Source organism: Leptosomus discolor, chromosome 11 (genome assembly GCF_034619465.1).
Source record: "Leptosomus discolor isolate bLepDis1 chromosome 11, bLepDis1.hap2, whole genome shotgun sequence".
Classification (NCBI taxonomy): domain Eukaryota; kingdom Metazoa; phylum Chordata; class Aves; order Leptosomiformes; family Leptosomidae; genus Leptosomus; species Leptosomus discolor.
The window spans coordinates 17590057-17606416 of NC_141401.1; the positions used below are offsets into that span (position 1 = coordinate 17590057).

At 50.5% G+C, this 16360-nt stretch overlaps 1 protein-coding gene across 2 annotated transcripts in view; it reads left to right on the plus strand.

The window, feature by feature from the left end:
• RBPMS2 (RNA binding protein, mRNA processing factor 2) overlaps positions 1 to 5524 on the plus strand; it is a 29595-nt gene extending 24071 nt beyond the window's left edge. The window contains exons 7-8 of one of the 2 annotated variants that reach the window (XM_086471598.1): positions 4980 to 5049; positions 5313 to 5524. In XM_086471598.1, the coding sequence (XP_086327724.1) occupies positions 4980 to 5042 (63 nt within the window). In that variant the 3' untranslated portion in view covers positions 5043 to 5049; positions 5313 to 5524. The remainder of the gene's footprint in view (positions 1 to 4979; positions 5050 to 5312) is intronic. The other variant, XM_086471597.1, reaches the window with a different exon arrangement.
• The last annotated feature ends 10836 nt before the right edge of the window (positions 5525 to 16360 follow it).

The window sequence follows — 16360 nt, forward strand, 5'->3', positions numbered from 1 at the left end:
GCTGTGCTTGTCTGCCCTCATGTTCCCTTCAGCTGTGTTTCCAGGTGGAGCATGGAGCTCTTGCCAGCTACCCCTATAGTCTGCCCAAGGGACCTGCAGCCTGGGGGAAGCAGTGACCATGAAGTGCTTGTGGCTTGCTGGGGTGAGGCTGTCTCAGCAGTGCAATTGAAGATGCCACTCTGCCCGTCAGCAGCTGGTAAATAGATGCAGCTCTTGGAACATGCTGGTTCGGGTCCTACCAGCTACCAGGAGCACAACGGAGTGCTTTGTCCCTTCTTGCACAGGGAGCCTTTCTGCTGCCTGGGGAGGTGGCTGGGTCTGTTCCCAGTGTAGTGATAGCTCTGAGCTCCACAAGATGTTGAGGCTGACTGCAGAGCAAAGATAAGCAGACTTAGAACTAAGGAGAAAAGGCAGGGCGTCCAAGCTAAAGGTGGCTTGATGGATCTGTGTATTCAGTCATTCCTTCCTCCCCTTCATTTTCCTGCTGAAAGAGTTGCTCTCCATAAGGATGGTGGGCAAGATGGGAAATTTATATTTTGAGGGTAACTGGGAGAGACAATGGAGGACTTGACAAGGAGAGTAAAGTGCTGAGGGGGTATTTCTGCCCCATTTATCATTTCTTTGTGATTTTTTTTTTTTTTGGTAGCACTGGTCTTGTGCTGCAGCAAGGGAGAGGCTCTTCACTTCTGGATGTTTTACCTGGCCTCTGGAAGGTGGCAGGCAGAGGCACAAATTTCTCTTCTCCAGCTGTTTTCTAGGACAGATGTTGAACGCAGCAGCATGACGCTGGCTGCAGTTGGCTGGCGGTGTCTGTCTCGTCCCTGCGAGGAGGAGATGTCTGCAGTGGTGTGGCCAGACTCCTCTCCAACTGTGAGCTAATGCAGCTCCAGAAACAACTGCGCCTCTTCCAGTAAAAGCCTCCCTTGCTCTGCTTTCCTTGCCCAGTGTTGGACATCTCTGTTCACTCTTTCTCAGCTTCCTCCTTGACAGACGTGGTATTTTGAGAGACAGCGGATCTTCTGAAAGCCCTCAAAAATTTGCTTCCTACAGGGAAGTGCTCTGGCTTGCCCTGCCAGGTTGTGATCCTCTTGGGGATATCCCTATGCAGTCTTCTGTGGTGCTGGTCTCCTCTTCCAGGTGGTTCCGGGAGCCCCCTGTTTCTAGAGTCTCTCTACTCTTTGGTAAAAGCAAGGTGCCTGAGACACTTTGAAGGATGTGAAGAGAAAACTGCCTTGGCAAGTGCCACTGTCCTAAAGGGCATGTCCTCTTGGCTAGCTGCTACCTCCAATCTGCTTCTTCCAGTGCTTTCTGCTGGTTTCAGAAACAACCCTCCTAGTGAGGGGGTGCTCCTGCCTCATCCCATCAGGCCCTTAATCTTTCTGTGGGCTGGAAGACCTAGCAGGTCATTCCCTCACCCTGCCGTCTGTGTCAGATCTGTACCCAGGGTCATCGCACCTGCATGAGCCCCTCTGCTGGCAGGTGGGGCCACTGTGAGTCAGGCTGGTTGGATTTGCATGTATGAACATAGGAGACCTACAGAAGGAATGCAAGGAGAGGTGGTCCATCAGAAGTGGAGGGTGATTAGTGCCAGAGCCACAAACAGTGTGAGTTTTAGGAGAAAAGCAGGGCTTCTGTTGAAACTGGAGGTGCTGGAGGCTCTGGTCAGGCTTGGGGTGGGGTGTGCATGTGAGGCAGAAGCTGGCTCAGACCCCTGAGGAAGGGATGAAGAGCCACCAGGCTTGGGGAGCGGGGTAGAGGATGGCTGTCTTGCATGTGTGCAGCTGCTGTGCCTGCTTCCGTACAGCCATGCTGCTTGCCTGGTGTGGGATGGAGGCACCTCGTGGGGTTAAGTGCTTGAAGCCTTGTGAATGCAGTGGGAGTTTCCTGTTGCTGCTGGGCAGGAGGAAACTACTTCCAGCTGTCATGGGGAGGGGTGCTGGAGTGGGAGACACTGGCCAGGGAGTAGGACCTCTGGCTGCTGAGGAGATGCTTGCTCTGCTGAGCAAGCACCTCCTGCTGACAGGGTTGGGGGGGAGCAAGTAACTGCCCTCCTTGCACTGGCAGCTGCTGTGGTGGCCCCACGAGGTGTCAGTGATGCCGCTGCCTGCACTGAGCTGCAAGCCTTCCTGGCCTGTGCCAGTGCAAGGAGATAACCATGCTCCAGAGCAGCATGGTGGCCTCGGACTGAGGAGCAAGAGTGCAGCTGAGCTGAGGCCCTCTCACAGGCTAATGGAGAAGTGAAGGGGTTTGTGAGTAGCATCAAGATAGCACTTTGGTCATGGTATCAGGTGGGACCCCTCACTGGGGAGGAGGGTCCTGGTAATGTCCATGCCCTCGATTCCCTCCACCCAAAGCCGGACTGCCTGGGGTGCACTTGATTGCTGTGCCATGGAGGAAGCTATGGGGCCAGCTGGGAGCTGACTTGATGGCACCCACTTGCCTTGTGAAGGTGTCTAGCAAGGAGTCCAACCAGCCCAGTGTGCCTGGCTACAGACAGCTGCCTTGGGTGTGGTGCTGGTTCCTGAACAGGAGCCTGGGATCCAGCAGATCTAACTTGATGAGCTGATGAGAGGCTCCTGCTAGGACAGAGCCTCTGCAAGCTTGCAGGGCTCCTCATCATACAAGCCATCACAGGAAGAGGGACTTGATGTCCCTGAGCTCATGCTTGGGGCTGTTCAATTACTCGCATCACGGCCCTTGTGCTGGTGGAGGGAGGGCTTGGCCATTGCATTGCAGGCAGCTGCGCGTTCTGGGAGATGTGTGCTTACTGTCCCCTCCAGCTCCTGTAAGGAGGCTGCAGTTTCTTGGTCTTGGCAGTTTGCTGCATGTATCTGCATGCAGGAGTGATTGCAAAGCCTCTGGCTTTGCACCTCCATCGGATGTGACTTCCACTTCTTTAGGGATGGAGGGAATAGGGTTTGAAGGTACCTACTGCGGATGTGCCTAGCTTGGGAGAGTAATCCAAGGGCTGTCTCTGAGTCTCTGGGTGTCCTGATCCTCAGCTCTGTCTCTTCTGAAGACCTGTGTGCAGCTTCTGGAGGTCTTGTGCAGCTGGGGTTGGGGACCCAGGTTTGCATCTCCACTCTTGGATAACATTGCAGCAAGACTTGCATTGCATGTGTCATCCAGCGCATCAGTTGGGCAGCACGCTGCTTGCTAGGTAGTTAGAAAATAGCTGGCTCCTGTTTTTCCCCTTGTTGCCAGCTGTTACCTCAGTCTGGAGCAGCTTTCTTGATGTCTCTTGCATGCTTAGAACCTACAGAGGAGACCTGACTCTGGCAAGAGCCCTGTTAGAAAGGCTGGCAGGATTGCCCTTGCTGGGCACACCGTGTTCGATGAGCTGTAAAGCCTCTGCCAAACTAGATGCATTGGCTGTGGCTGCAGCTCTTCCTTTGCCTGACTGGCCTGGGACCTTGCTTCAGGAAAGTCTGCCTGTTCTCGACAAAGGGTCCCTCTTATGGGAGAGTGCCATGTATGGGGGCTGGAGCTGGTCTGGGAATACTGTTTTTTTCCCCTCTAGCCCTAGGGTGGTGCATGTGCTTGGGAGGGGAGCATCTAGCCAGACTTGTTCAGGCAAGGGGACAATGTTGCCGGGATGGTTTGGCAAGGGGAACAATTCATGCTGGGCTCTAGGGTGGTTTCCGCCCATCTTAGAGCAAACTCCGTTGTTCTGCTGGTGCCCAGAGCCCTGAATGTACCTGCTGCCCTTGATGCCTGTCTGCACTGAGGCTGTGCTCTCCTCCCACCAGCTGGGGAGGGAGGAGAGTGGAGATGGCCACTGTCTTTGAGCTCCCTTTGAAAACAGCAGCAGGACCAAGCTCTGCTAGCTGCCTCTGCTGCTGGATCTGTGTTCAGTCAAGTGGCACAGTTTCATCTCCCACTGCTCTCAGGCATGAAGCTGCTAACTCAGCCCAGCCTGACGTACTGGTCGTGCAGATCAAACAGGAGCATCTGGATGTCTGATGCTATTCTGCTGGATGTTGCCAGCTTGCTGCATCTACTGACAGGCTGGAAATTATCTGTTCACTTACTGTTCCCATGACTGCTTGTTGGGTCCCCATCCAGCAGTCCTGCCTCAGCAAGGAACAGGCCTGAGCAGTAGATGTGGCAGCAGTGACCTGCCAGGGAAGCCTCCAGGTCTTGCTGGTTTGCAGTTCTACCAAGTTCTTGCCATGACATGGTCTGCCTGGAGCCTCTTCTGATGGCTGGGTTGTGGCTTAGAAATTTTCATGGGTCTCTTCTGTGGCGGATGAGCCAGTTCTTACCCCATGCGTGTTATGTAGAGGTTGTCTGGTCCTGAGATGCCTCCTTCTGAGGGCAGAGCAGCCACTGCCTTGAGGTGCTGCATGCCCAAAGTGATCCTCATCTGCCCTGCCTCAGCCTGAATGGGGGGAGGGGAAGATGTAAACTTGGGGTATGTGTGGGAATGGGAGCGTGCTGGGGGGAACAGACCCTTCTTGCGCACACTTCTGCAGTGGTAAACTTCACAGATAGCTTGGTGGTGAGGAGACTTCCTAGCTTGAATGGTGGTGTTCTGTGTGTTGTGAGCTGGGGCCAGGCAGGGCTGTGAATTTGGGGGCTGTCGTCTGGTTATGCCAATAGGCAGAAAGTACTTGAGATGTTGAGGCAAGCCTTGGGATGGGGTGCTAGCTTCCTTCTTAGATGTGTGGGATCCTGCCGTGCTTTTTAAGGGAAGACCTGGCCTGATCCCAGCGCCTGGTGAGCCTCAGCCTGTCCTTGCGTGAGCCACCAGAGCTGGCCAGTGTGGGGCTGGCACAACGGGTAGTGCTGGCACAGTGCAGCCCCTGGTTGGGATGCTACTCAAGTAGTATTTGGGGCTCACCCTGCAGTCTCCTTTCCCATGCTGGAGACATCTTTACTCAGTAGACCTTGTACGTGGCCTGAAGGAGCTGCAGGTTTGGGTTTTGCTTGGGATAATCCTGGATCATGGACCTCTGGCGTGGCTTTTTTTTTTCTAGATGCGCTGGTATCCTCCCTCTGAAGCTACCCAGCAAGGATGGAAGTCTCGTCAGTTTTGTTAGTTCGTTAGTAAGTAATTAATTACTCTTGCAGCTGGGTCCTTGTCTTTTGGTCATCCCTGGGCTCTTTGGGCTGTTGTGGGGAGGAGGGATGGGAGCTTGGGTTCAGCCCCCCGCATCCACCTAAAGATGTGGTTGGGTCACATTGATGGGCCACATCCACCCCGGCGGGAGCAGGGAGGCCCACCAAGCCCTGGGGTGGGGAAAGGGCTGTGGACGCTGCTGGGGGAGCAGATCCAGCCAGCCCCGCTCACCACTGCTCCTCTCATGCAGCATCTCTCCTCAGCTTGTGTTCCTCCTCCCTGCCTCTCCATGGAGGGATGTGCCAGGGACGATCGCTCAGACTCCTCTTGGTTTGGTTTGCGGCCAGCGGACAAGGCGCCCGGCCCCTGTGTGCTCCCTCCCAGGGCTGCCGGCATCCCCCCTCCCCGGACTGTGAAGCTGCTGTGGCCCCCTGCTATGGGCTAGGCACCGCCTCCATCCCTCCCTCCCTCCATCCCTCCCTCCATCCCTCCACCCCCAGGACATCCTCCCCGACTGAGCTTTGCCGTCCAGCTGTGCCAAAACCCAGCCGGGGGGCTTGGTCCTGGTCTTCCCGGGCTCGCCCTGCCCCGGTGGCTCGGCTGAAGGAAATGAAAGGCAATGGGTTTTGCATGTTTTCTGGCATGAATTAAAACACTTAACTTGTGTATGTGTGAGTGTAAGTTTGTTTGTTCTAGCGTTTGTGTAACCGTTAGCAACAGGTCTTGGCCCAATGGGTTGATCTATCAAGGTTTTCATCTTGCTTCGGTGAAGACTTGGCTTTGAGAAATACTAACTGTCCTTGTCTCACCCCTTCTCCCACCTCCGCCTTCCCCCTCCCAGTACAACCAGAAAAATTTGAAAAATACTTTTTTTTCCCCAAGTACGATGCACTGGGTTTCTGTTCTTATCCATTCTTCTCTGGTTTTAAAGTCAGGGTTATTATATTATTTTTTTTTCTTCTTCAGACTTCTATATATAGAACGGCTGTAAAATATCTAACCTATTTTTTTTTTTTCCACATCCTTCTGATTGGAGAGCATCCAGTCCTGCCAAATAATCAGCCATCCTTATGGGAATACCGAACAAAAAAAAAGTATGAGTATTTTTGTACCATGTGTAATAAGGAAATATTTATGCATCATAAAGAATTTCTTGTGTGTTTGTGTGCAATTAATTATTATTATTATTAAAGAGAAATTGTAATCCTGTAAGATAAGTTAATGTTTAGTTAAAAGCTTGAAAGAGATGGGTTGTCTTCTGTAACAATGATTCAGTCAGGCATAGTAAACAAGAAATTGTGCAATTTTTGTTTTAGCATCTTATTGCTTGGTATTGAAGTGCTTTAAGTATTATACGACCATGGCTGTCTCGCTTGTATTAAAAGATTTGAGAATAAGTTGCTATATCATTGCTGATCCTATGAGAATGTGAAACTGGATAATATATGAAATGCAACCAAAAAAAAAGAAAAAAATATACCTAGAGGCTGCTGTGACTCTTTTTCTGTGGTCTGTTGTGTTTTCTTCAGGGGCTGGGCTGGGCTGGTTCAGTGGAGGGGTATAGCACGCCCCCTTTTGCCTTTCTGCCCGGGGCCCCAAGGATATAGGCTGGTCAGGATGCTGCTGAGGACCACGCGTGGGGCTGGGTGGCCCTGTCCCTCCGTCCGTGTTCCGTTCCCTTCCTCCCCCTCCCCCGCCAGGAGAAAGGCAAGTCCTTGCCTTGCGCAGGCATGTGTTGAAGGGGCTGTTGATGCTGAGCTCTTCTGGAGGCCTCTGAGAGGGCAACCACGAGCTTTTTTGGGTGTTTTTGTTCCCTCTTCTGTGCCAGCGCTGTTCCTCCCTGCCAGCGGTGCAGCGAGGAGAGATGTCCATAGAAGGCAAACATCCTCTGCAGCAGCACCCCACGCCTGCCCAGCTCCTCCTCTGGTGCAGGGTATCCTGGCTAGAGCTGCCGACCTCTTTTTGTGGCCTTATCAGTACCTGCTAAAGCAGCCCTAGAGCAGGGGGTGGTTGTCCTAGTGGGGTGGAAGCGGGGCTGGTTGTTACAGTAGGAGCTGCCTGCAGATGCACTGGAGGCAGCTTGCTTAAATCCCAGCAGGGTGGCCTGGGGGGGTCTCCCTGCTGTGCCAAAGGGGTTGTTGGGGCTCAGCTCAGTGAGTCTGTGTGATGGGGTGCTCCTAAAGCCCTCCCATGCAGCTTCCTACTCCAGGGATCAGTGTTTTCCTCTCTCCCCAGTGTTTTGGGGGCAGCGCTGAGCAAAGGTGAGGAACGGGGGGGGGGGGGGATAAGAAAAAGCAAAAGATAGGTCTATAAATAGCTCTGCTGGCCACCATGCCTGGGAACGGGCTCCGCTGAGCTCTGCTGCTCCAGGAAGTGACTCGCTGCAGGGCCGCAGGCTGCCAGAGCCCGAGCCGGGCTGCCAACCCCTTCCCCATGGGACCCCCCTGCCTGGGGTCCAGGCAAAGCTTGCTCCTGCCGAAATCCCAGCTCCTGCTGAAATCCCAGCTCCTGCCTGCATCCCGCCTCCTGCCGGGTCTGTCCTCATCTCATAGCTCTGCTCACCTAAGCAGAAACACCCCGGAGAGCAGTCAGGGCCTGGCGATGAGAGTGTGCAAGGCTTTAAATTATAGAGGAGATTTTTTTTTTTTTTTTTTTTTAAAAAGCCTTTAGCACATGCATTAACATGGCCAGGCAATGAATAATTTACGCCCGGCTCTATTAAGCTTTTACACTGGGACTCGCGCAACACAGCTCGCCTTGGAGCTAAAGTAGGTCACGTCTGCTCCGAGGGTCCCTGGGCGTCCCCCTCCGTGGCCAGTGTGAGCATGGCGCAGGCGTGTGTGCACACACGTGTGCACTTGCTGCCTCTGTCCGTGCGTGTCTGCAACGCCCCTGCCCCTCCCCGGCTGCTCCCACTCGTGTCCTACTCCAAAGGGACACTCTCTGCGCAGCAATTTGGGGACAGGGAATGTCCCCGGTCTGTGGGTGGGATGAAGCTCCAGGGTGGAGAGCAGCTCTAGATGGGGCACAGCCTGGTAGCATTGCCAGGAAAAAGGGCACAGGTTGCTGGCACCCAGCTCCTTTGGTTCTTGGCACTGCCCAGACCTGTTGGGGCATAGCCGTAGGAGAAAGTGGCCAGAGAAGAGAGGAGATGGCATTGGGTCTGGAAGAAGGATGCAGCGCTGGTGGGGCTGCACCTCGAATCCTGTGTGCAGTTTTGGGCCCCTCACTGCAAGAAGGACATTGAGGTGCTGGAGCGTGTCCAGAGAAGGGCAATGAAGCTGGTGAAGGGCCTGGAGAACAGGTCTGTGAGGAGCGGCTGAGGGAACTGGGGGTGTTTAGTTTGGAGAAGAGGAGGCTGAGGGGAGACCTTGTCGTTCTCTGCAGCTACCTGAAAGGAGGTTGTAGTGAGGTGGGGGTTGGTGTCTTCTCCCAAGTAACAAGTGATAGGACAAGAGGAAATGGCCTCAAGTTGCACCAGGGGAGGTTTAGATTGGATGTTAGGAAAAAATTCTTTATGGAAAGAGTAGTCAAACGTTGGAACAGGCTGTCCAGGGAAGTGGTGGAGTCACCGTCCCTGGAGGTGTTAAAAAACCCCATGTAGATATGGCACTTCAGGACATGGTTTAGTGGGCATGGTGGTATTACATCAATGGTTGGACTTGATGATCTCAGAGGCCTATTCCAACCTAATGATTCTGTGATTCTATAAGAAGGAATAGGGAACAATAGGTTTTGGCACACTTTCATTTTATGTTTTACTGGAAACTCCCCCTCTCTTTTCCTTGTTTTGAAGGTGGCATAAAAAATAAATCAATCTGGGAGCTTTCGGACCATTTTCTCCTGAAAGCACTGTGCTCTGCCACAGCGTGTGGTCCAGGCACTGCAACAACTTTGGAAAGAGAAAATCCAGTTGTTCTGATTCAAAAAGGCCCCACGGCACAGTCGTGCTGGACAAGCTGCCACAGAGCTGGCTTGGGCCCCCATTTGAACTGATTAGACATGCTCGCAGCAGGCCAGGGTGTCTTCAGGGAAGCCAGATGCAAAACTCAGTCCCTGCTTGAAACCAGAGATGTAGGAAAGGAGGCAGGTCATTTAACATCTACATTCATCCAGGGACCTCCTGGTTACAAGAGACCACAGAGCTCCTGTGACTGAGGTCAGGAATGCCTTGCAGCACTGATGCTGTCCTCATGGTTCTGCATATCTTTGCAGATGATTAAGGGCACCGACATGCAGCTCAGTCACGCAGGTTGCATGATCTGGTGCCTTCAGCCCATTTCTACAGCAAATGTGATGAAGAGTGGTTCAAATGGCTTCTGCAAAGGATCAAAATGGCTCCTGCAAATCCCAGCAACTTCCACCTGCTGGTCTGCACTGGCAGCGCAGGGAGAAGAGCCTCTGTCACCGTCTCCTTTCCCCAAGGCATCCCTCCTCATTCAGGCTGAAGCCTTTCATGGTTGAAGACCATTTTGAAGACCACTGATGTCCTCCCAGCTGTTTGTCCATCAGGCAGACACCAACAGTCACAATCATGAGGACATGTCTCAGATAGCCCCAGAGCCATACTCCATCAGGCTTTAGCAGCTACTGCTCCCAGCTGACTTCCAAGAAGCTGCAGCTCACGTAATTTTGCTGGGAGCAGGTCTAATGTCATGCATACCAGGTCTGTGGAGCCCCAGCCTCTGGAAGAGGCAGGTTTGGCTGGCAGGTGTAGTAGTAGGCTTACCCAGGCTAGAAACCTCACCAGGAGGGCAGAAAGATAGGAAATGATGGAGACCAAGCACAGAGGAGAAAGCATGCCATCTGCTCCTTATCTTGTGTTTCTTTATTGCACACTGCCCCTCTCATAAGTTTTGCTTAACTGCCGGGCTCCGATATCACCACACTGTCTTACAGTTCAAAATATACCTTTGCTATCCCCCTGCCAACTGCTCACTCACTAAATTATTCCCCAATCCAGCAAGAAGTCTGTAGAGTTGTGCAAACAGCACCCCCGTACCCCCAAAGACACTGCCCAAGGGTCACACAAGTTTGTAGGGACAAAATACACCTTGCACAATAACTGCTGGTGAAAGGTGAGAGGTACCAGGGCTCACCCCCAAGTGATGGATCACAGCTCAGAGGGGCTTTGGGAGTCAAGGTGCTGCTGTGATGGGATCCTGCACAAAAGCCTGTAAGATCTTAATGGCGAGTGGGTGGCTGGAGGGTTATTAGTTAGAGGAGTTACCTTCATCCTGATTCAAAAATACATGGGATTGGGTCAGATCCTCAAAGAAGAAAAGCTGCTCTGAACCAGTAAGGCTTTACACGGCTTTGTTATCTGTGATGGGAAAGGTCCTCCCGGTCTGCGTTGCACCACAGCGCGTTAACGAGATACACAGTACAGTGGGAAAGCCAGGAGGTGGCATCCGAGACCTGAGCACACGAAACCGGGACACTTTCCAAGCAGGAGCTTAAACAGGAAGTTGCAGCTTGGGACACTGGAGAAAACACGCATAGATTTTGTCCTGCACCTTCCCCTTCCCCCTTGAGATGGGGAGAATGTAAGTACTTTAGATAAAGAATCTCCATATTAAGTTAATAGACGAAAACCTTTTTACTTTTCTGGTCAGCTACAGCATTGTTACCAAAAATACACTGAATCTCAGTGGGCTTGCTGGGGCAGGGGTGTCCGTAGACCAGCTGTGGTGGGACTGTCACCAGCACTGACTCAGGCCAGTTCTGGCTTGGTCCAACTGAGCTTGGGAAACCCCTAAGGCTTGAGATCTCCCTTTTCTGGGTGTCTGTCCCAAAGCATAGCTTCTGGTATTACTCATTTAACTAAAGAAGAAGAAAATATAACAATCTGACATGACAACATAACGATGACACATTCAGCTCTTCACTAGGCACAGGGCAGTGGGGGCCACCCAAGCTTGGCAGTGGGCTACCTAGTCCAGCTTGTTTGGCAAATGAGGTTGAGGATCGAGATGGCCAGGAGCATCACCACCACCCTACGATGGGGCTGGGTCAGACGGCAGATGGCACTAGGAGATTAGCTCAGGAAGGACTGAGCAAGTCCTGGTGCCTGGGGGAACAGAGGCCACTGCTGGACCTGCAGGTCTCAGCGCTGCACAGACTGTATAGCTGCCAGAGAGAAGACCAAAAGGATAAAAACAGCTGCAGCAACCCAGAACCCTGGGACAGGGAAACACCAGCCCCTGATAAAAAATTAGAAGTGTCTCCAAATATATCCAAAATGTCCTGCTCCCTTGGTCTGGGGCACTGAAAACAGGAGAAATCCCAGCTTTTCCTCTCTGATGCAGACGAATTGAAGTCTCCAGGGTGTTTGTCCTGCTACGGGAATCCACAGGTCTCCCCTTCCCTCCATTTCCTATGCTCTCTAGGCATGGCAGGCCAAGCATGCTTCATCTGGTGGGCTTCATCTGGTGGGCTTCATCCACTTGGCTTCATTGTAATTGACACGCTCCTTTCATCCTCCTCTGGGTCACAAGAGTGAGTGGGAACTCCTGAACCTCTCCTGGGGACAAAAATCTCCATGCTGCTCCCCCAGGACAGGCGTTTCAACAGGCAGAGGGAGGATGCTAGCTTGCGCCGAGTCAAAGCCAAATGGCTGGTGCAGCCAGCCAGATGTTCAGAGCACTCTGGCACCACGACCAATGTGTTTCATCTGTCTTTCTTCCTCTTGCTGTCCTTGGTGTCTTGCTGAGGACTGGGCTGGTTGCTCAAGGGTCTGTAGGTGACAGCATGGTCCCCCTCGTGGTCACTTGGTGAGGTGGGTACCTGCTGTCCCCTGCAGGGGCTTTCCCTTCTCTGCTGGCAAGGACAGCAAAGGCAGCCCTCTGTCCACCACCAGCTGAGCTCATGCAGAGTGTGCTGGAGCTTCTCAGAAGGTCTGCCAGCCCACCAGAATGTAGATAGCCGTAGGGACTGGTGCTGGGCGGGTCATGAGCAAGGCCTCAGTCCATGCTACTGCCTGCTGGGTGTTTCCAGCTGGAAATCATGAATACTGATAACAAATGCTGGAAGTCCTCCTGCAACTGGCTTTTCTGAATGTTTCCCCAAGGCAGCAGGGTAAAAGCTGTGCCCACAGGTCTGGACTGTGGTACTTAGTGCTGCTTCTCCAGAGGTGGTACAGAGTTGCCCTGCATGGAGGAACACTTACTGTGGTGGATGCACTCGACCCCTTAACCAAACTCACAGTAGCTGGTACAGGCTCCAGAAGGGGTAAAAGGCTGAGCTGTAGCCAGGCCAAGAACTCTTCTAGGAAACCCACAGAGGAACAGAGTGACCTAGTGAACATCGATGCATATGAGTTTGGAACACTGATCCTGCAATTAATGCATGAATAATGGGTGGTTTCTTCAAGACTCATTTATCAAGGAACAAAGGAAGTTGTGGGTACAAGGAGTCTCATGCATACCGCTCCCATTGTATGCAATTTGACTATAAGCCAACCACTTTATCCCACAAATATGACAGCCTAAGTGAGCCTCCTGACTTTGGATGAGCCCAATTCGAGTTCTCCCTAAATTGCAAAAGGGCTGCACTCCAGGTGACTCTCCTTGAGCAGGGACACCCCTAAAGGTTTTAGATTCCTTACCTGAGACTAACAGATCCTTCCTTAACTTCTCTGAGAAGTAGTTTAGAAAGCAAGGGGGTCCATTCTGAGCCTCATGCTCAATGGGAGGATCTCCCTTACCCTTTTGAGTCTCCGTTCTCCGCGTAAATCATTGTAGCTCAATTCTAACTTGATTTTCCTTTGTATGTCTCTTCCATGTAGTAAGCAACAGAGCAAACCTTGCCATCAAACTCTGTGAAGTTGCACTTTTACAAATTTTGCAAAACCACTTTTGCTAATACCTTTAGTGGTGATTCTTTAAGCAATCTAAATCACTCATTCCACAACAAATTGGTGTAGTCGTCAGCATGGCAAGTAGTATCACTGATTACTTACGGAAAGATGGAATAAATCCGAGTCCCAAATTCTCAGAAGAATGGGTGTGTGATAATTGGCATGATTGGGAAGCTGTGGAAGAACAGCTAAAGGTGGCCAGGAGTCATATAAAGGATGGAAAAGGGAAAGGAATTATTTGCAAAATGCTAGGTACTTGTTTATAAGCTGCTTATCAGGATAGGAAGAATAACGATAAAAGGGAACAGGACCTAAAAGAAGAAACAGAAGGCAGAAAGGCAGCTGAATTAATACTGTCTTTGAAAACTGAGCAGCTGCAGAAACAGTTACAGGAAGAAAAGAAGAAAAAACAAAAGTTGGAAGAAAGGGTCAAAACGATGCTTATACAAGCTCCCCACCCCCCTGACAGTGTACAGGTTAGGAAATTAATTGTATAGCCTGAAGACTGAGATGGGAACATATGGGGTTGCCCCAATGATAGCAAACCAAGGGAAGATGATCCTTTGTTTCCCTCAGATTCCTCTGAATATGTAGGTAGACCCATCATTAAAGCAGAATACATTCTGATTCCAGTTGGTCCTCAATAACAACTGGTGAAATTTCTAATGGATACAGGAGCACAAAGTCAATACTAACACAACAGGATGCCGGGATGCTGGGTGTGCCACCTGGATGGCAAAGAGTTAAAATCACCGGAATAAATGAAGCAAGTGTTATTTGCCAAACTGCAAAAGTTAATTTATGGCTCCCGGGTGACAAGCACATGTTGTCTACTCACTTTGCAAATAAAAAGTACAATGAAAATATTTTCAGTTTTGCTGTTTTGAATGGCCAGACCTGGCACCTGCCGGACAGAGCATGTGGTCCTTCTGTTCAGGTGTTGACCCTAACCCTGACAGAAATCAGGAGGCTACAGTGTGTGTGCTCCACACGGCCCTGGCACTTCCTGATTCAAAGATTACTAATGTACCACCATATCCAACTTCTGCTGCAGCACAGAATGGGTTTTCTGAGGTAATAGCAGACTTGGAAAAATGGCACATTATTTCCAGAACCTGCTCCCCATACAATTCACCCATCTGGCCAGTCCAAAAGCTGGATGGGAGACAGCAGCTGACAATTGATTGTTGGTGTCTAAATGCCAACGCAGCTCCGCTAATGGCTGCAGTACCCAGTATTGCAACTTTAACAGCCACCCTACAAGCAGCTGCACATCCATGGATGGCAGTGCTAGACATAAAAGATATGTTCTTTATGATCTCCTTACAGAAGGATAAAGAAAAATTTGCTTTTACTTGGGAAGGTATACGATGGACCCTTTAACAGAGTCCCACAGGGGTATAAACATTCACCCACAATTGCTCACATTGCGCTTGCTGAATTTTCAGTCTCACTTCCTCAGAATGTGAAACAGTACCAATATATGGATGATATTCTAAACAGAGGGAACTCCCCTGAAAAGTGGGAGAAGTGACAGCAGCACTGTGGCAAGCACTATACAAAGCAGAAGTTGAAGTTCCACCTGAAAAATGTCAGGGACCAAGTAGAAAGGTAGTTTTTAGGTACTTGGTGGATAGTGGGCAGTGCAATGATTCCTCCAGATACCTTAAGGAAAATAGAACAGCTGCAAATGCCCTGCTCTAGGAAAGAGTTACAACAGCTTATGGGAACTTTAGGATATTGGAGAAAACATGTACCTGGATTTTCTATCATCACTCGCCCACTGCACTCGCTTTTATGAATGCGAAAACCACGCAGATGGAACCCAGAACATGAAGAAGCAGTCAAAACCCTAATATGGGAATTAAAAACATATCAGTCATTAGGACCAGTACACCCCCATGACCCCATTATAGCAGAATGGGATTTTGCTGAACATGGTACTTACAGTAACCTGTTCCAAACCGGCCCTGACAGGCCAAAGAAATGTTTAATGTTTAGCATAACTGCATTTAAAGAGACAGAACAGAGATATTCTGAGTGGGAAAAGAGACTTTTGTCTTTAGTCCGAGCAGTTAAACAAGTTGAGCCGCTAAGGTGTAACCCGTACGGAAAAACCCTGCTGAGACTTGTATTGTTTTCCCTTTCTAGGAATGATACTGGGTATGAACCAAATTGGCTTCACACATCGACAAGGCCGGCCCACAGGGTGGAGACCCTCACATCTTTTATTTATACTAATCAATACGGTAACTACAGTATGTTCTGCACCATACTTGTTTCGCAGTCGTGTGTGCAATCTACTGTGGCAGCAATTGTAAGGGAAGGTGTTGAGGGCACCTTGCTCACTGAGGTTCGAAAGATAATCTGGGATAATGCAACTAAATTTGAAAGGGAATTCCAATCCTAGTGGTGTCTAGTGAATATCACTTATGACCCTATCGACAGAAAAGCCACAGCTTTTGTTTTAACAACATGCAATGCTTCAGTGTACACCATATACCCAACCACTGCACTGGGGTTAAATCACTGTAGAACTGTACTCCGTCCGTTAGAACATAGAGCGTGGGCCCAACAAAATAGGAACAAATGGCAACCTATTGATGTTGATGCATGTGTTATACGGGAACAAAAAGGATTTACTTGTGAAAGTAATACCATTAAGGCTCAAGACATTTGTCTTGGCACTGAACAAAATGTTTGTCATTTTGAAATACATACTGATGAAAGCCCTGACACTGTGTATGTTGGAGATGGAGGCACTTGCAGGAGAACTCTTTGTGATTCTGTATTTATAGATAACACTACTGTAGAGACAAACAATCAATTCAGTATCTGTGCTTGTAATTTTACCAAAATTATGGAATCTGACTTTAACTATTCAGCTGCCGTCACAACCTACCAACTGCTACAATCAAATTACACATTGTTGGTGATTCTTTAAGCGATCTAAATCACTCATTCTAGGACACTTACATCTTAGGGTTGTCAGTGACTTTCAGGTTACTGTGAGTTCTCAGCACCAGCAGCAGTGGCCATGAGTTCACAGAATCACAGAACAGTTTGGATTGGAAGGGACCTTAAAGATCACCCGGTTCCACCCCCCTGCCATGGGCAGGGACACCTTCCACCAGACCAGGTTGCTCCAAGCCCCGTCCAACCTGGGCTTGAGCACTGCCAGGGAGGGGGCAGCCACAGCTTCTCTGGGCAGCCTGTGCCAGTGCCTCACCGCCCTCATAGGGAAGAATTTCTTCCTAATATCGCATCTAAATCTTCCCTTCTTTCAGTTTAAAGCCATTAACCCTTGTCCTATCACTACATGCCCTTGTAAAAAGTCCCTCCCCACCTTTCCTGTAGGCTCCCTTTAAGTACTGGAAGGCTGCTGTAAGGTCTTCCCAGAGCCTTCTCTTCTCCAGGCTGAGCAGCCCCAACTCTCTCAG